Source organism: Vigna radiata, chromosome 3 (genome assembly GCF_000741045.1).
Source record: "Vigna radiata var. radiata cultivar VC1973A chromosome 3, Vradiata_ver6, whole genome shotgun sequence".
Taxonomy (NCBI): Eukaryota; Viridiplantae; Streptophyta; class Magnoliopsida; order Fabales; family Fabaceae; genus Vigna; species Vigna radiata.
The window spans coordinates 10029990-10057053 of record NC_028353.1 but is presented as its reverse complement, the minus strand read 5'-3'; the positions used below and the strand labels follow the sequence as shown (position 1 = coordinate 10057053).

At 30.4% G+C, this 27064-nt stretch overlaps 4 protein-coding genes across 5 annotated transcripts; 3 read left to right on the top strand and 1 right to left on the bottom strand.

Moving 5' to 3' along the window:
* The first annotated feature begins 1101 nt into the window (after nt 1-1101).
* LOC106757321 (protein NRT1/ PTR FAMILY 5.6) lies at nt 1102-6871 on the top strand. The gene is made up of 5 exons (XM_014639962.2): nt 1102-1204; nt 4283-4448; nt 4694-4911; nt 5244-5788; nt 5873-6871. The coding sequence occupies exons 2-5, from the start codon at nt 4331-4333 to the stop codon at nt 6717-6719; spliced, it is 1728 nt and encodes a 575-aa protein (XP_014495448.1). The 5' UTR covers nt 1102-1204; nt 4283-4330; the 3' UTR covers nt 6720-6871.
* A 4014-nt stretch (nt 6872-10885) lies between these two features.
* Nucleotides 10886-13348, top strand: LOC106757012 (protein NRT1/ PTR FAMILY 5.6-like). The gene is made up of 4 exons (XM_014639598.1): nt 10886-11030; nt 11283-11500; nt 11758-12305; nt 12478-13348. Exons 1-4 carry the CDS (start codon nt 10886-10888, stop codon nt 13346-13348), a joined length of 1782 nt encoding a protein of 593 aa, XP_014495084.1.
* Nucleotides 13349-15029: 1681 nt separating this feature from the next.
* On the top strand, nt 15030-17399 carry LOC106757011 (protein NRT1/ PTR FAMILY 5.6-like). The gene is made up of 4 exons (XM_014639597.1): nt 15030-15156; nt 15559-15776; nt 15865-16409; nt 16565-17399. The coding sequence occupies exons 1-4, from the start codon at nt 15030-15032 to the stop codon at nt 17397-17399; spliced, it is 1725 nt and encodes a 574-aa protein (XP_014495083.1).
* Nucleotides 17400-18126: 727 nt separating this feature from the next.
* On the bottom strand, nt 18127-23465 carry LOC106757938 (protein DA1-related 2). Of its 2 annotated transcripts, none has more exons than XM_014640797.2 (12): nt 23125-23465; nt 22602-22762; nt 20996-21083; nt 20788-20908; nt 20435-20570; nt 20160-20243; nt 19650-19769; nt 19320-19532; nt 19178-19240; nt 18948-19063; nt 18736-18794; nt 18127-18646 (listed from the first exon to the last, which is right to left on the bottom strand). In XM_014640797.2, exons 1-12 carry the CDS (start codon nt 23171-23173, stop codon nt 18321-18323), a joined length of 1536 nt encoding a protein of 511 aa, XP_014496283.1. In that variant the 5' UTR covers nt 23174-23465; the 3' UTR covers nt 18127-18320. The 2 variants fall into 2 exon arrangements, with proteins under 2 accessions (XP_014496283.1, XP_022635135.1); XM_022779414.1 differs by having other exon boundaries at nt 22602-22759.
* Nucleotides 23466-27064: the final 3599 nt, after the last annotated feature.

Sequence of the window (27064 nt, the reverse complement as noted above, 5' to 3'; positions counted from 1 at the left end):
AATATTTTCCAGAAAAAACAAACTCTGTGAAGTTCTTTGATAGAACTTGAGCTTATTCAAATTAGGATGTATAAGACTTGAATCAATTTAACAACTAACTCAGTTATTCTAATTTAATCCACAAATATTATTGGTCGAATCAATAGAAAATGTTAAGGTCAAACATTCCCCAATCCTTTTTTCAATCCCAATTACATTATTATATTTTTGGAAAAGAAGGGGTGTAGGAAGCAATTGGACATAGTACCAATTGGTTGAGAGATGGAAGTCCAATAATGTTCAATTAATGCGGGACATATCTCCAAGTTATCAGTTGAATATCTTATCTATAATTATATAGAAAAAGATACACCTCTTTCATATTTTTTTTTCCAATCTTACTCTCATAATTATTATTTTTTAAGTTTAATAACAATTCATAATAAAAAATTATTTTTCAATTTTATCATTTTGATAATTATTCTTTTGAATTTAAATAAATACTCTGAAAAATTATTTACTCTTTTATCATCTTAATAACTATTCTATATTGATATTATCATCGTAAGTAGTGGCAGTGTTTTTCTGTGTAGTTGGAATATATGCGAGGGATATTAAAAGTAAAGAATAATAATAATGGTAGCTAAAACGTTGTTATTCCTAATAAAGTATCGGGATTGATACCTTCTCCTTTTTTCTTGCACCATAAAATTACTACTAAAAAAATACAATTAACATTAATGAAATCCCATTTGCAAGAATCCAATCCACTCTGATAGATATGGCTCAATAATGTCAATCTAAAACACTTTATTTACGAAATATTCAAGTGCAAAGGTATACGTGCGGAATAACTTAATCCCTTCAAAAAGCCAAGGAAATAATTACTTAATTAGATTATGTGATTAATCATATCCGACATGGTTGAAGTTGGACTTGCCAATGTTCTGATAAGAAAGTTATTATAATTAATTACTAATTTTAATCGAATATTAATTAATGTGAACCACATTGGCTAATTTTTTTTATAGCATAATCTTTCTTTATTCTCCTAATTCAACGGTTAATAGAATACACTTGACGGAAGAAACGCAAAAGGAAGTGCTTGCCATAAAACCAAAATTCGATTGTTTGTTACTCAAAGAAGAAGAAGAAGACATTGTTTGTGAGGAGCCAAAACAAAAACACACTTCTCTCCCCAAAAACAAAAATCGTCTCAAGAAAGGTAAGAAATGTTTTCACTCTATCAATTTGGCAATTTTAGTATCCTTTTGTTAATTTTCTTTTTAGTTTTTCTTTTTATATATCATCTCTTCACTACTTTTTTTTCTCTGAAAAATCTGGTCTGCTTTCACAAGTTCTTATTCTTGTGAATTATATGCAACATATGTTGATACGATGAATTACTTACATTTCAAAAAATGTGATTTATCGAAATTAAATTAACAATTATACTAATATTATTAAAGATTATATTGATGAATATATTAATAAATTAATATTATTACCAAAGACATCAATGCAAAATAATTAAACATCTGAATATTATGTTCCTATAGTATATATATTATGTTCCTATAGTATTTATTAGTGGAGTTTATTAGTACTACTTCACACTATTTTGAAAGAGAGATTATTCAGAGCTGAGAACCTTGGAGATTTATCTTTATATGCAAAATTATTAGTTGTAATAATCTTCTTTCTTAGACTACTTCGAATACTTATTCATATATTATTTAGTTGATAAAAAAATCAAACTAATTTATATTTAACGGAAAATTATTAATATTATCTGTATAAATTTTCTGAAAACTGTATATATATTATCAATTTTAGCATTATTACTATTCTTTATTTAACAATATTAGTAAAAAAATTATAGGGTAAAAGTGGAGATAATATCAAATGTTTTCGTATTTTTATTAGTATTATTACTTTATCTATAGATAACCTTCATAACTATAAATGCTCTATAATCGTATTCTCAAAACAATATATATTTAAAATTTTCAAAATACTAGAAAGAAAAAATAAATCTTAGCAACTTTGCTTCTCTCTTTGCTATTATATGTAGAATATACTAATCTTCAATCTTGAATAGAATTTTATCAAAATACGATGGAAAATTGTATATTATTCATCATATTTAAATGGGTATATATATATATATATATATATATATATATATATATATATATATATATATATATATATATATATATATATATATACACACACACACAAATATATGGTTGTATATTAAGTGCATTATCTATAAATCTATAAGCTTGTAACAAATTATATTTCATATTTACATAAATATATAATAACTCAATAAAAAAATCACATCTTATAATAAAATTCTCATATTTTTACACTAATACAATAATTTTTCTATAAATCACTTTTGTTAAAAACTATATAAATAATTATTTTTTCCTTGATTTCTTAAGATTCAAAATAATTTTTTACACTCAATATCTTTTGGAAGATTTGATTAAATATGTTTAACGAATACGAAAACATTATTGTTAAAAGTCAACCTTAGCTATTTTTTATGTCACCGTAATTACTTAATTATTTGTATGCATAGAAAGTTGAAATATAAGAATATTTTTTAATTCTCAATATCTTTGTTTATATGACCAGATCATCAATGACTTTCATTTTTAATACTACTGAATATTATCTTAGGTATTTCTCATTACAAGAGTCACAATATATACTACAATATGTATATATATACCTACAACATATACATCACCATACGTATCATATAATATAACATGTATTTAAGCATGTTATTCAATATGTACTAATACCATGAAGGTATTTACCTAGCTAGTACTTATAACGCAAAATACACAATAAAATACATATTACAACATCCTAACAATTATACATACATATAAATTTTATTCGTGTAGATTTTGATCACAAGATATAATTTGAGTAACTAATCTTTGCTTGAGTGAAAATAACTACTTTTACCTCTACTCTTTGTTTTTCTAATAAAAAAAATATCTAACTTTAATTGGTTTCGATGTGAAATAGTTCACAAACACATCATAACACTACATACATAACTAGTAGAGATTAAATATTAAGTTCATATCTCATATAGGCAAAACAACCTACACATGTAAAGATTTAAGATAAAAGGATAATTTATTCAAATGTAACTAAATAGAATGGGGAAAATTTGATATCTAAGATAAAGATAATTTCAAAGACATGATGTGATAAGTCAGATTGTTTTAAACTTTGTCGTTTTATGTATTATCATTTTTATTAGAAAACAATGACACATATATAATCTCAAAATTTTGCGAGAAATAAAAAGAATGCCAACTAAATAATGATAAAATTTGTAAATAAATTTTTAAATAAAAAATATAATTTAAAATGCAAATCACCTACTTATTAGAAATATTAATTCTATCAAAAATCCATTTCAAACAATAAATTGATTTAAGTTGGTTTAAAATGAAAGTAAAATATCAAATGAACCCGTGGATATTATCTAAATTCCTTCATATATTAATTGGATATTCATACATGAGTGTGAGTGTACGTAGCATTTACTTTTTCAAATTAAAATATAAAAGTGAGATAAATATGTATATATTTTTTTATGTTTTATAAAATAAAATTTTATGATGAATTTAATGTAGTCTTCAAGTTTAGGATTTTTTTTATTTTATTTTATTTTAATAAATTTTTATACGATAATGAATAATTTATAAATTTAAAAATCACGTCAGTACGAGATATCAAAGTTTAAATATTGATTTGAAAGAGCAATTATGTGGGGAACACAATTTCTAGATTATAAAAATGCAAGATATCAAATGTGAAATAATTTTGGAAGGAAATAAAATTTCTCAATAAAAAATTTACAGGAGGAAAAGGCGATGTGAGTTTTTTTTTTTTTTTTTTTTTTTTTTCTCAATCGTAACACGATTATCCAAACCAAATAAATATTACTCAAAATTTGTAAAAGAAATAAATTGAAAACTGAAACCAAATTAATTTAAAATTGGGACTACAGATGAACTGATTGGACTAGAACATACATAATCCCTTCTCAAATTGAATTAGATTGCTATGATAATCTAATGCATTTCTGTTGTGATATGTTCTGAAGCAATATGTGCCGTGTTATATTTCTATTCCACATTGACTTTCTACTCAGATTTATTATCACCATCAATGCAGAACCTGCTAAATAACTATTATATTTACTGCATGCATATAAATGTAGTGTATCTAACAACCTTTGTCTATATAACATCCATCTCAGTGAAGATCTTTTACTTCACACTTTATATTTCTAAAGACGGAGCAAGAAATGGAGAAGGGAAAGGAAAGTAACGAAAAATGGGTGCATGATTCTTCTGTGGACTATAAAGGCAGAGTTCCTCTCCGTGCTTCCACTGGTGTATGGAAAGCCTCCCTCTTTGTCCTCGGTAACAACCTTCTTCACATCACCTCACTTTTCTCTAATCATTTCAACACTGTTTTCTTCTTTCATCATAAACTAAACAACTATTCAAGCTTTTCAAAAACTACTGTCATGTCCTACAACATTTACACTTTAATGTTTAATCCATGTACCATATGTATATATCTTAAGCCGATTCTGTAAACTTGAGTTAAAATTAAAATTCATTACAATGACATAACTTGGTGATTATGTTTCAATTTGGAACAGCTATTGAATTTAGTGAAAGATTGAGCTACTTTGGAATAGCTAATAATCTCATCTCCTACCTTACAAAAGTGATGCATGAAGACCTCAAAACTGCAGCCAAGAATGTAAACTACTGGTCAGGAACCACAACTCTAATGCCTCTGATTGGGGGATTTATTGCTGATGCTTACACCGGTCGATTTTACATGGTTCTGTTCTCCGCTTTTGTATACCTCATGGTAAATCTCCTTCTCCTGATGTACGGGTAAAAGTAACATCAAACTGTATTATATAACTGGTATAACGCTCATTACGTGATTGATTTTTATGAAATTGAATTGAATTTAAAGTATACTTTTAATTATGATATCAGAACTAAACAAAAGGTTGTTTTAACAAGAACTATGAGATTAAGTTAAAGTTGAATTCCTTTTACTATCACATGCATATTTTATTATACTTTGTAATTTATACTTTTACACCGGATATATGAATTTGAACTTCAGGCTGGAATTGTCTTTCTTTTCTTTCCTATTTGTTTACGAGTTACATTTGTTGATGTGTGAACCAGGGATTAAGCCTGTTGACTATGTCTCAATTCATCCCAAGTATAAAGGCTTGCAACACTAGTATATGCCAACAACCAAGGAAGGTTCATGAAGTGATTTTCTTCCTTTCCCTTTACTGTATCTCCTTAGGCACAGGAGGATACAAACCATGCTTGGAAAGCTTTGGAGCTGACCAATTTGATGATGATCACTTGGAAGAAAGGAAGCAGAAGATGTCTTTCTTCAACTGGTGGTTCTTTGCACTGTGCTTTGCATTGCTTCTCAGTGCAACAGTGATTGTTTATGTTCAAGACTTTGTCAGCTGGGGAGTTGCTTGCCTTGCCATTGCTATTATTATGGTTATCACTATCATAGCTTTCTGTGTGGGAAAATCATTTTACAGGTACAGAAGGCCAGAAGGAAACCCTTTAACACCAATTTTACAAGTCTTAATTGCAGCAGTAAGGAAAAGAAATTTGACTTTCCCTTCAAATCCTGCTTTATTGTATGAGGTCCCAGAGTCAGAAAGGTCCCAAGGAAGGCTTCTAAAACACACTAGCAGGCTCAGGTATTTATCACACATGAACTTTGTCAGATTCATATTAATGTATATTTATTCATGGAAGTTAACGCAGATCAATTCAATGAATAGGTTTCTTGACAAGGCTGCAATAATTGAAGAGAAAAATGGTGAGCGAAAGGAGAGTCCATGGAGATTAGTAACAGTGACAAGAGTCGAAGAAACAAAACTGGTTCTAAATTTAGTTCCCATATGGTTAACATCATTAACAGTTGGAGTATGTGTGGCTCAAGGCACAACATTGTTTGTGAAACAAGCAGCTGTTACGAACCTAAGGATAAGTAAGAACTTCAAAATCCCAGCAGCTTCCATGGCCTCTGTTTCAGCGGTTGGCACCATAATTGCTGTCCCAATATATGATAGGATTATGGTTCCAATTCTGAGGAAAATGACTGGTAACGAAAGAGGCATCAGCATCCTTAAGAGGATCGGCATCGGCATGACATCATCTGTTATGCTCATGATTGTTGCTGCCTTAGTAGAAGCAAAGAGACTAAGAATGTCTGCTAACCACCATACAATGAGCGTTTTTTGGTTGATACCCCAATACTTAATCCTTGGGATTGGAGATTCGTTTTCCCTAGTTGGTTTGCAAGAGTACTTCTATGAGGAAGTTCCTGAGTCAATGAGAAGCTTAGGAATGGCTTTGTATCTGAGTGTGCTTGGAGTAGGATTCTTCTTAAGCAGTTTTCTAATAATCATGGTGGACCATCTGACAGGGAAGAGCGGTAAAAGTTGGATAGGGAAGGACATAAATTCAAGTCGTCTAGATAGGTTTTATTGGATGTTGGCTGTCATAAACGCTTTGGTTTTGTGTTTGTTCATCTTGGTCACAAAAAGGTACACTTACAAGGCTGTACAGAGGAGAGGCATGGACACCGATTGTCATAAGATTGATGAGGTGGAGATGGTGAGTTGATGAGAGTATTAAGGTTCAACCATCCCGCTACATATCTTCAGCTCAACCAAATCTTTAATGTATTGTTTTCAGTTATATTACTGGGTTTGAATTTCTTAAGCTACTGTACAGAATGTAATTTTCCTGTCGTTCAACGTCTTGATTCTAAATTTTTATGTTCATCAACATTGATCCTATTATCATGTTAACAGTTTGTTAAAATTGTAAAGATAATAAATCAGTAATTAATGCATAATCTATCATGTTATCTACACTTTTATTTATGATTTTTTTAATCAGCTTTTTAACTCGAGTGAGAAGGATAATAATTTAAATCTACTTAAATCTTAATTAGGTTTAAATCATTTTTTTGTCCCTAAGTTATAAATTGGTGTTTAGTTTAGTCTCCGCTTTTACAAATGTCAACCTTTGGTCCCTAAGTTATAAAAAAAAATGTATCAAATCAGTTTCATTTATATTCTTTCATACTTGTGAGTTATTTGAAGGTTGCAAAATCCCCATATCTGGCATGTGACGTCCGGACACTGACGAGGGCGGGGAGTGCGGCTCCTGGCAGGCTTCGAGTGGAAGGGGCACATGGACGAATCGAACATACACCGGAATGAGAGGGATCTAGAGACACTATAGGTATGAGACTATACAATTAAAGGATAACTTAAATGAATTGATTTGGCTGCTCATATCAACAAATGTATTTGGTTAAGCGTGTTTAGCCTAGAGTAATTATAACTTAGTATTTATTTCATTGATTTCGTTAACGATTGGGACTGATTTGATACATTTTTTATAACTTAGGGACTAAAGGTTGACATTTTAAAAAACGGAGACTAAACTGAACACCAGCTTATAACTTAGGGACAAAAAAGGATTTAAATCTCTTAATTACTAGCGTAATCAAACTTCCTTAGTTATATTAAGTCAATGATATAATCATTAATTTTTTTTATTAAAATAACAAGTTTAGATTTCTTCAAATGATTACTTTGACCAATCAACAAATTTCTTCATCTCTTCGTCATCGGATTATATTGTACAAATACATTAAAACAATTTTATTACTATTAATTAAATTGACTACTTTTCTTTGTAATGGTAAACATATTTAAAAATAAATTATAAATCCAACTAAATTATTTCAAGTGAGATTTTGTAGCCATTTATTCATCGCACTAAGTTATATATATTTTAAATATAGGATTAAAACAATATAATAAATCTAATAAATAATAAATATTGTTTCATGGATGGTGGGATCTTAGTTAGGTTGGATTCGAGGTTGGAGATGGTTGAGAAGCATTGTAGCAAACTGAGTAGGATGTACAGGAGATTGACTGATAATTAGGAGGCTGACCGAATAATTGGGAAGCTCGATTATATTTTGTTCCACTCATCCAAAACATGTGGGAGGATACTTGTAAAAGGTACTCTGATGCTTTAATTAATAGTGATCGTTCAGATAACTAAATATGTTTATTGTGTGCATAATGTTCTTAAGTCATAATTGAGACATTTATATAATAGTTGTAATGAGTATTTTACCTTTCAATGACCTAATGACAATCTAATCACACCTAAATTTGAATTAAGGATTTAGTGACTTATTATCGCTTATAATCTAAAGATGTTATCATTCTAGTGATAGGCCTGATGGCTAGAATAATTTTATCCTCCAATAAAAATTACATTTACTGTTTTTTATATTTACTATCACGTAATACAATACAAAATTGAAAAAAAAAATACTAATTGAGTTTTTGAAATTAAGAAAAATTAAATATCAAATTTTGAAATTCAGAAAAACTGTTGCATAATATCAACATCAGATGAGTTTCTTGAATAATTTTTGAAATTTGGTCAGTTCTTTAATTATATTTTAAAATTTGATAACTTTTTTAACTAGGTGACTTCATTAATTAGATATTGAAATCTAATAATTTCATTAATTGTATTTTGAAATTTAATAATTTTCTTAACTAAATTTTGAAATTGAAGTAAACTCTTTTCCGATATCTTTATCTTAATCAAATTTTGAAATTTAATTTATTTAGAAATTCGATTGAGCACGCTAGATTTTGGGTTAAAGGTCAAAGTGGATAGAGAAGCCCCTTAAGAAAATTTGGACTTTTGAGGGACTTCGCTGTGGAGATGATAACATCATAGGCCCGCTTTCATTATGACATTTTTTGCACTTTTAGCTTTGCTTCTGCTTTGTATTTCAGGAATAACTTCTCGTATGTCCCAAAACATATTACATACATACATACATATATATATATATATATATATATATATATATATATATATATATATATATATATATACTTTCGAACTAAGTTATTATTTTTTAATCTAAATTATTCACTTTAATAGTAATTACTTTATTTTTTATTAATTGACAATCTAAAAAGTTTTAGACTCTCATTATTTGAGATAAAATTTTAGAGAAAACAGTCATTGAGCACGAAATGTACTTACTTATCTCTTCCCGGCTATTCACTTCTGTAGAAGTGGGTTTTTTATTGTTTGCCTTATAATAAATTATTTGAACGAATATTGTTTCTATAAAATTAAATGTAATTACTTTTTTTTCTTGAAATAATTTTTCAAAAGAAAAATTATTTTAGTTTTAAATAAATTATTCATTTTAGGTCCTCCGATTTAAAAAAAGTATACGTTTTCAATTAGCCTTTAATCCAAAACTACAAAGTTTATAACTTTACTCATCAATAATGATCGACTGAAAGTAATTTCTTAAATCGACTGAAAGTAATTCATCAAATATTAGGTCGTTAGATGTATGAATTACAAAAATAGTAACATTTTTTTATCGACATTGAAATAAAAATGTCACATTTCTAAATATTAATGGATATTTAAACAATAAATTTTAATTGGTGAAAACTGAATTAACAATAATTTACAATACTAATTATGGAAAAGTCTAACTGATAATTTTTAATAGTGCCTTTATTTTAATTAATTTTTTCATTTCTATAATTCAAATCTAAAATTCTTAATGAGGTGCTGTTTTTTTCCACTCTGCAAACAGTTGTGACATTATATATATCTATATATATAACCTAAAGTTTATGAATGGGTTAATTATGTTTTACCTGACATAACATTTCTCATATCTTGTTAACTTGGGATGTGACACTGTCACGTAAAATAAAAACTGGCAACATTGGTTATAAAAAAACTAAATCCATAATTTTCTAAAATATATAAACGAAAATAAAACAAAGTTTGAGTGAAAGATGAAAATAAAAAATATATAATAATTTTGAATCAAAAACATATTAACCCGGTTATGCTCTTGTATAACTTCAATTGTAAGGATAATCTTTATAGTCTTCTCCCTACCCTTCCTTTATAATAATTTGTGATTAAAGTGAATATACTGTCTAGTCAAATAAACAATTGTACGTAGCAGCCCATGCACCCAGATACATTAACTCCAAGCTTGTAGAACAAGAATTATAGCTAGTGGAGTATATACCATCTAAATTATAACTAGATTACCTAATTTGTATTCTACTAAAAAAACAGTCTCAGGGAATTTTAGAGTTTAATTTGATGCACATATAAATATTTTTTACATTGTTGTATACTTTTTTATCAACAAAGGAAATATATATATATAAAAGCAACTCCGAGTTTGTTACATGATTTAGTCATCCTGGCCATTTACAATAACAAGGGAGTGTATGCATGGCTGTTGATTGAAATAAAAAGTTACTCCAAAGCATATATATATTTTTTTAAAAAAGAATCTCGGACGTATATAATTTATTGTGTGTCATGAGGAGTTATTTGCTTAAATTATTTGCTTACTGTTATTTTTTTATCGTATATAATGGTTGCTTGTATTGTTTATATAGTGCGGGGGATAAAAGAATTAGCATTATGAGATTGATTTGGGTGAAATAATGAAGTATTGAAATCATTAATTAACCCATAAATTGCTCGGTGAGAAGTTAAGTAATGAATCATTATTATGTTTCACTTGCAGGCTGTATTCCAAGCAGTTAATAATGCAGTTGAATTAGTGAAGTAGCGATTATCGTTGCTATTTGCATTTCAAATGCCGTTATAGAGAGGCCACACCAACAGTAGATATCAAAAGGTGAAGAGATCATTTTATCAAACACCTTAAAATTGAAAACATGGTGCAGGAAATGAAGAGAAATGGACATAAAAGTGAAGAAAAAGAAGAACAGAAATGGGTGCTTGATGATTCTGTTGATTATAAGGGCAGAGTTCCTCTCCGTGCTGCCACCGGTGTATGGAAAGCTTCTCTTTTTGTCCTTGGTAAGATACCTCTTTACTTCATTTTTCTTGTGCATGGATAATTTACACAACATGATTTCATTTCAATGCATCAATTGGTTACTACTTTTCTTCTTGTTTCACATCCTCGTAAAAAAACAACTCAAAACTCAGTATTATACTATCAGTACACAGACAATTCAAATGGTCAAATTTAAAAAGCAGTAATAAAATTATGAGATAAATGTGTTTAATATGAGCATAACTTGGGGATTTTATTTCAATTTGGAGCAGCTGTTTCAACGAGTGAAAGGATAACCTATTTTGGTTTAAGCGGTAATCTCATCATGTACTTGACTAGAGTGATACATCAAGATCTCAAAACAGCAACCAATAATGTAAACTACTGGAAAGGAGCAACAACATTGTTGCCTCTAATTGGGGGCTATGTTGGTGATGCCTACACTGGTAGATTTCGTATGATCCTCTTTTCTTCCCTTTTATACATCAAGGTATATATATATGTATATTCATCTTTCCTTTTTCTTACTTTCTCTACTGCATATGTTTTACATGCAACTAGGTAACCCGTGATTTTACCCTTCATGTTCTGTCTTTGGTCAATTTTACATATCTCACCCTGCATACAAATTTACTTACATACATACACATACATAACATATACTCACATGATTATATACAGCTCTGCATGCGCAGAACACATTGTTGCCATGGAAAAGAAGCCTCATTACTTTTTGTGTAAATCCAGGGATTAATCATGCTGACCATGACTCAATTCGTCCCAAGTCTAAAACCATTGAACAATGACATATCAGATCAGACAAATAAGGTTCATGAAGTGGTTTTCTACCTTGGTCTATACAGTTTGGCCTTGGGTACTGGAGGATTCAGACCGTGTTCAATTAGCTTTGGAGCTGATCAATTTGATGATGAGCACCTTGAAGAACGAAAGGAGAAGATGTCTTTCTTCAACTGGATGACCTTTTCATTCAGCTTTGCATTGCTGCTGGGAACAACAGTGATTGTTTACGTTCAGGACTTTGTCAGCTGGGGAGTTGCTTGTCTCGCCCTCGCAATTGTTATGGCCCTAACTACCATTGCTTTTTATTTTGGGATTCCTCTCTACAGGTACAAAATGAAGCCAAAAGAAAACCCTTTATTGCCAATTCTACAAGTTCTAATTGCTGCCGTAAGGAAAAGGAATCTGTCTTGTCCTTCAAATCCTGCGTTATTGTTTGAAGTCCCAGAGTCAGAGAATTCCCAGAGAAGGCTTCTAAGTCATACAAGCAGGTTCAGGTACATTCCCTTGTTAGACATAACTCAGCATATGTATTATTCTGAATGATTGTTATAATTTAATTATTAGCATGGTGGTAAGCTTTTGTGATTGACAATAAATTATATGCTTGAAGCTGTCAACTAAAATTCAGTATACAAGGAAAAGTAATGAAATTGAATAAATGAATAGGTTTCTTGACAAAGCTGCAATAGTGGAAGAGAAGTATACAGAGGAGAAAGAGAATCCGTGGAGATTAGCAACAGTGACAAGAGTGGAGGAGACAAAGCTTATTCTGAATGTTGTTCCCATATGGCTAACTACAGCATTAGTTGGAGTATCTGTAGCATATGGATCAACACTCTTTGTCAAACAATCAGCCGCTATGAACTTAAAGATAAGTAATAGCTTCGAAATCCCACCAGCATCCATGTTGTCCCTTACAGGCTTTGTCACCATGGTGTTTGTCCCAATATATGATAAAATCATTGTTCCAATTCTAAGGAAAGTGACTGGTAATGAAAGAGGCATCAGCATACTTAGGAGGATTGGCATAGGCTTAACATTGTTAATCATAGTCATGGCTTATGCTGCCTTGGTAGAAACAAAGAGACTGAGAATGGTTGGAGATGAAGTGGTAACAGAAGAGGGAACTAAGCAGGAGAGTATGAGTTTGATGTGGATGATACCCCAATTCATTATAATTGGTATTGGAAATGCATTTTATCTAACTGGTTTGCAAGAGTATTTCTATGAGGAAGTTCCTGACTCAATGAGAAGCATAGGAATGGCTTTGTATCTTAGTGGGATGGGAGTAGGATTCTTCTTCAGCAGCTTTCTTTTAATAATCGTCGACTACGTCACGGGGAAGATTGGAAAAACTTGGATTGCAAAGGATGTAAATTCAAGCCGTTTAGATAAACTTTATTGGTTGATGGTTGGATTAAATATTCTAAATTTGGTTTTCTTTGTGTTTATAGCAATGAGGTATACTTATAAGACTGTACACAAGAAAGCTACGGATGATGGTTCCAATGCTGACGGAGTGGAAACACTTCCATGATGCATGTTAGCGACTGGGTCTACCATTTTCATATTTTCTTCGAAATCAAGTACCTATGTAATATGTTGTTTTCCTTACATTTACTGAAATTCAGATTGTTCCAAGTTTACATATTATCTTAGTTTTTTTTTTTCTTTTTTAATTGCGGTTAGAAAACACATTCTATCATATTTCTTTATAATATAATAAATAGTTAAATATATTTATAATCCTTAAATTTGGATGTGAAATTAAAAATTTTCTTTGTCTTAAATTTTATTACATTTTGTGTTTAAAATTAAAAAATAATGATCCAAAAACATTAAATTTTTAAATGTTAAGAAATGTTTATTTGAATAAAAAAAAAATACTATATTAGAAATGAATTAGAAATGAATGCCCTTTCATACTTAAAAAAATTAAGATGGTTAGATTAAAAATATTATATTTATTTATTTTTATAGTTTAAAAACTAGACAGGATCTAAGTTTAAAGTTTAAAACAAGGACAAACTCTAATTTTACGTTGAAGTTTAGAAATTAAAACTATATTTAATCATATAATGAAAAAAAAAATAACTTCTCTAAAAGTTTAACCAAAATTATACTATGTACTTCTCATCAACAAAAATCTTCTTTTAACTTCTTAACTAATTATATGAATTGTTTAGTCTTCATAATCAATAATCAATTTATATCCATTTTTATTAGAATATGGGAAAATAATAATAAGCTAATTTAATTATTTATAGTTAAGTATGTTTTTAAAATTAAACATTATATTGATTTTATTCTATATAAATAAGAAATTAAATAACTTTATATTGATGTAAAAAATTTTATATATAATTTATATGAAAAAAAAACTTTTTAATTTACTATTTTGAAAAAGCATGATCTGATTGAAAAGTATGAAATATGGTTAGGAATTTAACAAGAATAACGAACATGAACAATAAATAAAAAAAAAGGCCCCAACTTTGTTTATTTATTTTTTCCTATATATGATGGTAGGTTCCGACTGCTCTTATCACAGCCCATTTCTTCAAAACAAAATCCGCTGAGCGAAGGAATCCGCTGAGAGGAATAGGGACACAGAGCATTTAAAAAATTTTACTCCATGTGCTAAGCAAGGCTGACTGGATTTAAGACAAATAATACTAATACACCATGTTCGTTGATTGTGATTTTGCAGTTTTAAAATAAATTTAGACTAAAAAGGAATTATTTGTGAAAAGTTTGTTCCTAAGATATCTAATTTCTTACTTGAGGGTTCTGTTTCAATATATCAGATTCTGTACATATATTAAAATGATTTTATTTAAATTTGGAAGAAGAAAATGGGAGATTTCTTGTAAATCAAACTACGATATTTTAATTCAACGGTGCAAAAGTGGCTATATGTAAGGAATTGAACTTGTAAGAATAACCACACTACTCCATAGCCACTGCTTACTCATTCTGGCCCCTTACAAATTACAAAGCCACATGTAATATATAATGTGCGAGTGTACGTACATAAAGCCGTTGATTGAAATCAAAGGTTACTCCAACATATATAATTTTTTGTATGTGTGTTGACAAGTGTTTAAAAAATCATTTTAATTTATAATATTTTTTAGTTAAAATGACTTTAAAGAAAACGTTATGTTTCAATATACCAACCAGTGCAGAAGGCTCTTGATGATTTGAAAACAAAGTTAATGGAGGAGGAGATTGAGAAGAGAAAGAGAGATGAGAAATGGGTGCATGATGCATCTGTGGATTATAAGAACAGAGTTCCTCTACGTTCTTCCACCGGTGCATGGAAAGCTGCTCTTTTTGTCCTCGGTAAGAGAGTTAAAGATTTAAGCTTTTTCACCTAATAAACTAGTGTTTTCAATTGAGATTTTCTTTTATTTTGATTTCTCCTTTTGCATTACAGTCCTACAAGTTGCAACAATTGTTAAAGAAAATTGTCATTTTAGTTCGTAGCTAACTGTCTATACTCGAACTAATTCTCATCAAATACTGTTAATTAAAAAGAGTCTGTTAAGCCGTGTCAAATAACAAGTCTAGGAAGATTCATATCATTGTTGAAAGGTTAACTTCAGCAACCTGGGTTTAGTAACAAGGTGTTAACATAAATTATAGCTGAACTGAAACTTAGCAATGCAAAAAATTGTGATAAATATGTTCATTATATGAGCATAATTAGCTCAAATATGTGATATACATGTTTGTTTGAGGCAGTAATTGAGTTTAGTGAAAGGATGTGCTACTTTGGGATATCCAGCAATCTTATCATGTACTTGACTGAAGTGATGCATGAAGACCTAAAAACAGCAACCAAGAACGTAAACTACTGGTTAGGAGCAACAGCATTGATGCCTCTGATTGGAGGATTTGTTGCTGATGCCTACACAGGTCGATTTCATATGATTATCTTTTCTTCCCTCGTATACCTCAAGGTATATTTTTAATTTCTTAATCAATATTACATGCAACGAGCGAGTTCTTTTTGACATAACTCATCTATTGTTGGGTCTGTCAAGCCAGGGAATAAGCCTGCTGACTATGTCTCAACTCATTCCAAGTCTAAAACCATGCAACAATGAGATATGTGATCGAACAAGGAAGGTTCATGAAGTGGTTTTCTTCCTAGCCCTTTACTGCATCGCCTTGGGTACTGGAGGATTCAGACCGTCCTTACAAAGCTTTGGTGCTGATCAATTTGATGACGATCACCTTGAAGAACGAAAGATGAAGATGTCTTTCTTCAACTGGTGGTCTTTTACACTGTGCTCTGGAATAGTGTCTGGGGCTACGGTGGTTGTCTATGTTCAGGACTTTGTTAGCTGGGGAGTTGCTTTTCTCATTCTCACTATTTGTATGGCTTTAACTATCATTATTTTCTATATGGGGATGCCTTTTTATAGGTACAGGAGGACAGAAGGAAACCCTTTAATGCAAATTCTTCAGGTCCTAATTGCAGCCATTAGGAAAAGGAATTTGATTTGTCCTCTAAATCCTGCTTTATTGCATGAAATCCCAAAGTCGGAGAATTCCCAAGGAAGGCTTTTGAGCCATACCAGCAGACTTAGGTATGGATCAAACATGCATCTTATTAGATATATAGAGTATGATCCCTTTTGGTTTAAAAGTTTTTATTTTATAAATAGGTTATAGAGTTCACTGCACCTACTAATGCTGATTAATACTGATACTAATGAATTGAATGAATTGAATGAATGAATAGGTTTCTTGACAAAGCTGCAATAGTTGAAGATACAGAGGAGAAAAAAGAGAATCCATGGAGATTAGCAACAGTGACAAGAGTGGAGGAGACAAAGCTTATTCTGAATGTTGTTCCCATATGGCTAACTACATTAATAATCGGTGTATGCATAGCTCAGAGCCAGACACTGTTTGTAAAACAAGCAGCTGCCATGAACTTAAATATAGGCCACAACTTCAAAATCCCACCAGCTTCCATGGTGTCTGTTACCGCTATTTGCGCTATAATATCTGTCCCAACATATGATAAGATTATTGTGCCACGTCTGAGGAAAGCCACAGGTAACGAAAGAGGCATCAGCATCCTAAGGAGGATTGGCATCGGCTTAACATTGTTACTCTTAGTGATGGTTGTTGCTGCCTTGGTAGAAAGAAAGAGATTAAGAATGGTTGGACATGAAGTTGTGACAGAATGGGGAAAAAAGCATGAGACTATGAGTGTGTTGTGGTTGGTACCCCAATACCTGATGATTGGAATTGGAGGAGATACACTTTCAATAGTTGGTTTGCAAGAGTATTTCTATGACCAAGTTCCTGACTCAATGAGAAGCTTAGGAATAGCTTTATATCTCAGTGTGTTTGGAGTAGGATACTTCTTAAGCAGCTTTCTCATAATAATTGTGGACAATGTAACGGGGAAGAATGGCAAAAGTTGGATTTCAAAGGATATAAATTCAAGCCGTCTAGATATGTTTTATTGGTTGTTGGCCATCATAAATGCTCTAAATTTGTGTCTCTTTATATTTTTGGCAAAAAGGTATACTTATAAGACTGTGCAGAGGAAAACTGGAAATTGATGCTAACACTGATGTGGTGGAGACAATGTCATCTTAAGAGCCACCCAGATGCTCTATTTTCTATTTAATCCAATAACATTATGTAATATGGTATTCCCTTAAGTTTATGTATCTCAACTTTGATCTATTGCTCAATAAAAGTTTAAGGAAATGAAAATAGGAAAGTCGTATTAAACAAGGCTGATAAGTTCGGTCAGGTTTGTCTATATTATTACTGCATAATCTAAAAATTTTGACCGGATTAATTTTATAGTCTTAATGTAATTCGATCCACACCTGAAAAATATAGGATAAAATCATATTAACTTGACATAATAATATAGTACTATAATTTTTATATATATTTAAACCGCTAAATTAAAAGGTATAAACCTAAAATTAAGATATGCTTTATAATATTTTAAGTAAGTACTATAAATAGTATAGTATGTTAAGCTCATTATTGTTTATTAAGTTAAAAAAATTGATATATGGTACATAACTATTTTTAAAAAAGTGTATGATTTTAAAAATAAATTATAAAAAGAAATTGAATTCAGACAATCGAAAGTACAATTTGAACCCGCTTGTTACATTTTATATTTATAAATATTAAACATATTCTAAGTTGAGATTTAACTAGTTGAGAGTTTTTTTAGTACTGTAATTATTTCTTAGAGACTATATATTTCTGTAAAAGATATCTGTAATTGTTAATATAATTATTTCCAGTAAAAACCCTCGCATATAATACGAAATTAATTAAAACAAGGCATGCATAATAATATTATTGGCTTGGACATGGATATCCTTACATAGAGACACCACATTCCCCCTGGGGTATGAAATAACAGGAAGAATGATGTCCAACCTTGTCTTATATGTGAACCGATATTACAACATCAAACTCTAGTTCCAAACTCCTATGAGAACGGGTTCTTATCACACTGGGAAATTACCAGTCAAACGAATATGCTCCAGAGTGCAACGTAAACCATACTTATTCACAGCTTCATTGGCCGCTCTAAAGCCACCACCATAAGCTGGGGAAGAATCATTGGCAATCTGGTTCATGAAAAACTCACCCAATTTATGTTCAACGTGAGATTTTGCACCTTTCTTTGATGAGTGGGGGAAGGAGGAGGAAGAAGAAGCTGATGATGTTGATGGCATGGTTCTAGAACACGACATCACCTCTGCCTCAAGCCACATGTAAGAGAGGACCTGACAAATACCTTCCTCTACTTCAGGACTAAGGTTATGGTAACCTGCTTAATTAGTTCAAGGCAAAGTGAAGTGAGATAAGAAATCAGGCAAAATGTGCAGTTCAATACAATGATAAGAACACCATTATCACCTTTAAGGCGTAACCAAGCATGCATCAACTCATGGGCAAGTATAGCACCTGTGAGTAACCTGCAACCAATAAAATTTTCCATAAAATATGTTTGTTCTTTTGGGCCTCTTTTGGCCCATCCAATCACATTCACATGGTCTATTTTTGGCCCTTGAGGGGCTTGGTACTATACTATATTTATAAGGACTCGATAGTATTTAAATGCTACTTACCTTGGAAGGCCATAGAGAACAAGAATAGCTGTAACTTCACATTTTCTAATCAACTTTTGAGGTTGAGATCTCATCCCTATCAATCTATGACCTCCAATTCTTGGCCGCCTTTGCACCTGAAACAACACAATATATCATAAATTAATTGAAATACCTGACGGGTAATTTTGAAGTTGGTTCATGAAGGCTTCGATTCGTTAAACAAGCAAAAAAATAAGAAAATAATATACGCTTGTGACAGTTTGCTCTTCTGAAAGGCACAAGCCCCTAGTTTCTGGCAGGTGATGGAAACCCTGGTAAAAGCCAAAAAAGAGTTTAGAGGAATTGAATAAATTCTGAAGCTGAAAGATGAATTAGAGGACGATTCATTACATTCTTCTCTCCAACAATGGCATCATTAAGTGCTTGTCTCTCAACAAGAAGCATTGGGATTTGTTGATCTATTTTCATATTCATTCCTTCGTAATAGTCTCTGATAGCATGATAAAGAGGCTGACATTCACCAGTGTCGCTTATAGCAGATTCCATGCACTCAAAGCACAAAATCCTTCCGTCTTCTAATCTACAGTATCTTTCATTTCGAGACTTCAAGAAGATAATTCAAAAAGAAAATAGAAGATCAGAAAGTGGAGATTCTTAAGAAGAAAAAAAATATATTACTTCCATTTTTATGAAAAAAGTTAGAACTATATATGTTAGCACCTCTAATCTTTCACAACTACAGCACCGAGCTGTATTATCATACTCATGAGATGGGCAATACTTTTGGTTCCAATAGGGGTGACACCTATACTCAATCAAACCAGCAGCATTTATTGGTATCTGAAAGTGAAATAAAATACCACAATCATCAATATTGCTTTTGGCTAACCCTGAAGATTACAAATCAATAGTAACAGACACAGAGGATATGATCTTTTTACTAGACTAGTCCTCTGATAAATAATACAATTTATTAATAGAAAGAATTTTCGCAACAACAAAAGCCTATTTCCATAACAGAATTTCCGCAATCTTCTAAATATTCAAAATGAATAGGATATAGCGATATTAGTGATGCTGTAATTTAAAATTATTTCAAACGTCACAAGTAGACTAATTGTACCATTTTAATATGAAATTGGCTGAAATTTAGTAAGCCTTTTGAAGAAACTAGGAGTAAAAAAAGCAGAAAAATAGGAATAAGCAAAGACAGTGGCAGGCTAATCTTACAAATTGATAGCAAACTTCGCATCTAGGGTGGGTCAGTTCCTTGAAACAGGACTTGTGATATGGATGCTTCCCTGACAAAGAAAACTTGGATCAACAGAAAAAAAAAAAGAAGTAAGATACGAATAAAAGAGAAGAGTTAAAAATAATACTTTCATTGGCATAAATTGTAAAGAGTAAACAAAATGAATTTATTGTGAGAAAATATTGAAGATAAGTACTGTAATATATGTATAGATGGTATCAGATTGCTCTTAATCCTAAGAGGATGAAACTACCTCACGCTCAGTAATGGGGTAACGACAAGAGTGACACCGAAAGCAGTCTGGATGAAAATAACTGTGACCGACTCCTAAACAATCGCCATAAATCTCTTGGTTGCACCCTCCACATATTCTGCTATGCGATGCGATACTGTACATTACCAGGTGTCAATAAATTCGTAATGTGTTAGAATCACAATAATGAAATCAAAATCAATCAATTTATGGTAACAACATAAACAGCTAGAGAGATATGAAGTAATTTTGATTAGGGGAATCCATCAAAAAAATTTCAACATTTGTGCTATTTTTGGGAACCCTTGACGTGTGAGCAACATGTATGAGTTACGAAGAGAGAGAAAAATTACCCATATCCATGGGGATAAGCGGGTACAGGGGCATATGGAGGATGAGCAGAAGAGAACATGCGATCCTGAAGAGCTTTTGCATAATCTTCATCAATTCTTGCTCCTGTTCGCCATCTATACCCTTGTCATCAGCAAAAGAAAAAAGGTTTAATTTAATTAGATGACGATAGCCACGGAGAAAGTGCATTTTTCAAAATTTAGCACCTACCCGTTGGTCTCTTAAAATTTTCGCCTAAAGAAAGTGCAATTGCATGGTCCAAATCTTCTTTCTCTTTCCGAGATCTAGCACGGTCATCCTAATCACATCAAGAATATTATCCAATACTACTTCCATAATCACACTATTCAACGTATCTTTATTAAAAGAACCAGAAAAACTCATAGCATCTTCAGTCATGAAGCCTCGTCTTAAACATTACAAAAAGGCCTTCAGAAGATAATTACTTTTATAAAAGAAATTTGAAACATTTTTTGTTGTATAATTTCGTTATTTAATGTTATAAACTTTTAAACATTATTTAGAAAATAATAAAATTTTGAAATGTTTTTACATTTTATGTATCTTTTACACATTTTTTTTATTATTTTTCTTCTTGTCAACTCATCAACTTCTAACCTTAAAAAAAGAATATCAAGTAATTTAGTAATAAAATTTAAAGAAATGATAGAAAATGTTGTGAATTTAATTCTCTTATTAATATTGAGAATTATAAGGTTGCTTTAAATTTAAAAAAAAATGTGAGAAAAATTATGAATTTAACTTTTTTTTACTAATTAAATAATAACTAATAATTGTCAATAAAAAAACCTTGATAATGTTATAATGAAAAATAATCTCAACTGACCTAAAAGCATGGTTAAACAATATTCTAAATTATTAAATAATTTGTAATGTAAAAATAAATTTGTATATATAATGACAATGTTCTAACAAGGAAATTAAAATGAAATAAATTGAAAGCGTTTTATTTCAATAAAATATATAGAAACAAAGTAATTTAAATCGAAGCAATTCATGGTTAATGTATTTTAATTTCCTTAAAACTATGAAGTCTCCTGTCTGAAGATATTGGTAATGTTTTTTTTATAACAATGAGATTATACACAATAGTAGAAAATAACCTAAACATAAGAAGCAGGCTTCAGAAAATTCTGTAGTGCACAAATAAGATAGAAGTCAACATTGCTTAACAAAAAGGATTGAAAGAAAAAAGTGTAAAAGTCACTATGTGCTTTAAGCTGTAGCCCCAAGTTACAAGACTCAACTCAACTTCATAAGAACAGGAAGATGTCTAATCAACAAAAACAAGACAAAAGAGGTGAACTTTCTAGTACTTAGATGATTGACTTAGAGTGAAACCCATTTTGTTCCTAAAATTGTAAAGGTAAAAAGTTACAGGTCTTGACTTTACAAAATTATCGCTTTGATTCCTGACATCATTGTTGTTTTGTACCAAAAAGGAATGGATGTCAGTTTACAAATCAGGACTAAGATGAAACAATTGAGTTATGAATATTTTGGGTGAAACCATTCTCAATTGGAAAGTCAAAAATTAATCCTTGGATTTACTAATTTACTAAAGTCCGGTTAAGAAGTAGTCCTCTGTCAAAAAAACATGAATGATGACAATTAATTCGTCTTGATTCGGCCTAGAAGTAGCTTATTTTATTTAATTTTGAGCAAAGCAATAATCATGCTTGTATGAGCGACAGGACAGGAACAAACAAATAACAACAACTGATATAGAAATCCTTGAAATAAAACAGAGTATCAGATAGAAGAAAAAAACACAAGATCTATGCTTTTTGTTTACCCGTGATCTAGATGGAGCTGGCCAAGCCATGTTTTCCTCTTCAGGTTGCTCTAGATGACCACCACCACCCCTTCCTCTATTTGACCCAATTTTGAAAATCTTGCCAAACCATTTCATAAAACCAGACTTTCTCTCTGAGTACGAAGAAACAAAGTCCCCTGCTTCACACCAAAATTGCAAAAACAACAACAAAAGGTTTCAGTTAGAATTTAGAACCACTAAATTACAGTACAAATCGAATTTGGTCCATCGACTCGATTATATCTTATTACACAACTCCTGGACTCATGCAAAGTAAAAAATGTTTTTTTTTTTCAGAACAAGTACAACCTTCCATACCCATTTAGTAAAATCAACAGCAACCAAAAAATTAACTTGAAAGTTTAAAAAATAGTTTGACGTGGGTATTCTGAAGTTCGCAAAATGTATTTCGTGTTCGAGGTGATGATGGCAAGTGTTATGCAGAAGAAGGTGTTTTGTTTTTTGAGCATAAGGAAGAAGAAGAAAGAGAAAAAGAAAATACCGTATATGCAAGGGTGAGAAAGATGGTTGATATCTGAGGGAGGAGCCATGGGTATGTATAGATTTTTGTGGTTGGATGAGAAGAAGAAGAAGAAGAAGAAGAAGAGGGAAAGATGAAAAGGAGAAAGAAAGGAGAAAGGAGAGAGGAGATGAAAAAGAAGGTTGATTAGAGATCGTTAATAGTGGCTGAAAAAGAGGGAGAGGAATCTATGAGGAAGTGGCGGAGAGAGAGATTCTTGGCTTGGAAAGCAATGAAGAGAAAGTAGACAAATGCAGAAAGATATGTTCTTGAAGAATGGGAGAATATTATTAAGTAACGGTGGATTGTTTGTTGAGAATCAAACTAGAATATATCTGGAGAGAGAGAGAGAGAGAGAGAGAGAGAGAGAGAGAGAGAAAGGAAAGAAAAAGGGGTTGTGTTGTGTTTGCATTTACACTTGCAGTTGCAGGAATGCTGTGGAGTTGAAGATGAAAGTTTTTCTCTTTATGACCTTTTGTTGGGAGCATTTTGGCGGGTAAGAGTTGTGACAGAGACAGACAGTGAGTGTGAGTTGAATCGAAACAGAGTTTCATTGTTCTTTTTTGTTCTCAAATGGTCAACTGTTTATTTGTAGGGTCTTTTCCTGAGCTAGCTCACAGCTGTACAAGATATATGGCAGAAGAATAATGCTATATTGCTCCTCAACAATCGATTCTCACTTTCTTCTTACAAACAAAATCAAAAATTAAAATAAACAACCAAAACAAACTTCTTTTCTCAGGTTAAAATCAGTTTTAGTATAAGGGAAATATTAGTCATCTAAAATTCATTTTTTTTTCATACGTTAGAATGGTTAAAAATTAAATATATTATAAATATGAAAAAAAAAACCATTCACTTAAGAAAAAAATTAAGAACAACAATTTTAAATTTTAGAAAAATAAAAAGTTAAGTAAGGATCAAACTAAACAATATTTTATATTAAATGATATTACATTCTTATTTCACAAATAATTACCAATAAAATAATAAAAATAATCTATAACTATTAATAAATAATTTATTTTACGATTTTGTAATTATTTTTTATATACATACATTTTTTTGTAATCAAAATGACTTTTATTGTTCTATTTAAAAAAAGTATTGGATAACTACATCGTTATGATTTTTAATAGCTTTCGCATTATTAGTTATGAGAACAAAATAATTGTCTATTTTTTTAATTTTAATAAAAGTAATAAAAATCATTAGTGTTGATAATATTATTTTATATTAATCAAGTTTATAAGATAAATAAATAATAAAAATTGAACAAGATAATAATTACATCACTCAATTCACAATAAGAAATTTAAATAGACAAACTCAATTAAAACATATAACAATGTTTAGTATCAATAAATTTAAAAAAAAAATAATTAAAAATACATAAATTTATCATGTACTTAAAATTTAATTAATCATATTTTTCATTGATATAATATACATGAAACAAATCCAAAGACATAGAATACATTGATTTCACTGAAGAATGAAAGTGTAGCTATATTAATTTAATATTTCCTTAGATCACAGTCAACACCAATTAATATATATAAAGTGAATATGATTTAAGATGACTAACTTGTTATTGTCGAAATGAAACAAAAGTATGAGAGAAATTGTGTGAAGTATTCACTATAAAGTAAGAAATTTGTAAATGAATAGTGGTTACTTGAAGAACGATTTTAGAATAATGAAGGTTGGGATATTAATATCTATAAATAGTTATTGCGTGTTGACAACTGCCCTCCATTTTCTAAAATTCCATTCCTAAGCTGCCAATAAAAATGCTTATCCAATATATTATTCCTTTTATAAAAACAAATCCTTTTTTTTTTCTCTATATCTTCTAATTGACATGACAACCATCATGCTCTCTCATTTCACATTGCATCCTGTCATTGTAGGTTTTGCTTTTCAACCTAAAGAAGTAATATCATCTTCAATTTATAACTTAACATAAAAAATATAAAAGGAAAACATTATAAAGATACCTTTTTATATACTTCTATATTATTATTATTTTATACCTTTACGAGGATTAAATCTATTCTATATAGTTCATAACAGGTAATATTTTAATAAATTAATATAATAATTATTTATTAACGTCATACCTGAACCAATATATTAATTATAATATATCAAAACATTATTTACCATTAAAAGGTCTTCATAACTATTACAAAAAAAATTATCATTTGATCATGATAAAGAAATATGATATCTTTTTTAAAAAAAAAATATTAAACGACTTTAATTAAATCAGTATAATATTTTGATTAATTAAATTTATGTAATTATAAATTAAAGTTAAAATAGTTCTCAAATTGATATACGCAATTTTAGTGATCTCTTTCTATATCAACACTCTTTATATTTTTGAGTTTTTTTAAAGAAATAATATTTAACATATTCCTGAAAAAAAAAAACATTTTAATATCTTTTAAGTCACGGTATAAACTGAAAAAGCAGGAAAGAAAAGTTAAAGAAAGTTGAAAAAGTCTTTTGAGCCATTAGAAAGGTGACGATGATTGTAAATTTATAGAAGAGGCGCTGAAAACTAGAAGTTTCAAAAGTAAACAGTACTAAGAAAAGCATCTTACAGCCATGCATGTCCATGCTCTCTTCTTCCTTCAATTCTTTTATATAGCTCCATCTGTTTCTAAGTGCTAACTTTTCCTTTGGGTCACATTTATCCAAAGGCCATAAAGTGATTAATTAAAAACTTAATTATTTTGCTCCAAAATGATTAATTAATAGAATTCTTTGGACTAAAGTGATTAATTAATTAGTTGTGTAACTGTATAATTTTTAGTTAATTTTTCTTCTAATGTTCTACGCATATGCCATACCTAAATAATAGTATGAGGATGTTAACCAATGGTTTTTCTTGATATTTGCACAATTCTTAAAGCAGCTCTTTGTTACAAGAGAAGAAAGAATGAAATATTGTATTTCTTATTTTTTTATAAAAAGAGAGTACAATTGATATATATAATTGTTCGGAGCAATATAAAAAGGAATATAAGTATAAAAATATATGAACATAAATGCACATATATGAACAAAGAATAAAATAATTCCAATATCCCCCTTCAAGCTGCAGCATATATATCTTTAATGCTCAGCTTTAGTATGAATGTCTGCAAGTTGTGATGAAGTAGAAATAGGCAGGAGCTTAATTACACCAGCTTGAACTTTATCCCTTATGAGATGACAATCAATTTCAATGTGCTTTGTCCTCTCATGCATGGCTGGATTCTGTGCAATTCGTATAGCAGATTGATTGTCACAAAACAAAGGAACTGGTTGTGGCAGAGGCTGTTTCAAATCATGGAGCAAATACAAAAGTCATTGAATTTCACATGTTGTGGAAGCTAAGGCTCTATATTCTGCTTCAGTTGATGATCTAGATATAGTATCTTGCTTCTTGGATTTCCAGCTCATTAAGGATGCATCATAGAACACATTAAAATCAGTCACTAACCTTCTAGTATCTGGGCAAGCAGCCCAATCAGAATCACTAAAAGCCTTGAGAGAATGTTTTGTGTTTGAGGGAAAGAATAATCCTTGTCCTGAATTTTTCTTGATATATCTCAGGATCCTTATTATTGCTGCATAGTGATCTTCCAAAGGATTGGAAAGAAATTGACTGAGAGTACTAACAGCAAAACATAAATCTGGTCTTGTGTTGGTGAGATATAATAACCTGCCAAGAAGTCTTCTATAGGCTTGCACATCTGAATAGGGTTTTCCTTCTTGGAGAATTTTGTGCCTGGCTGTATGGGAGTAGAAACAGGTTGACATCCCAACAATCCTGCATCTTCTAGTAACTCTAAAGCATACTTCCTTTGTGACAAATTAATGCCCTATTGAGATCTTGCAATTTCTAAGCCCAGAAAATACTTGAGTT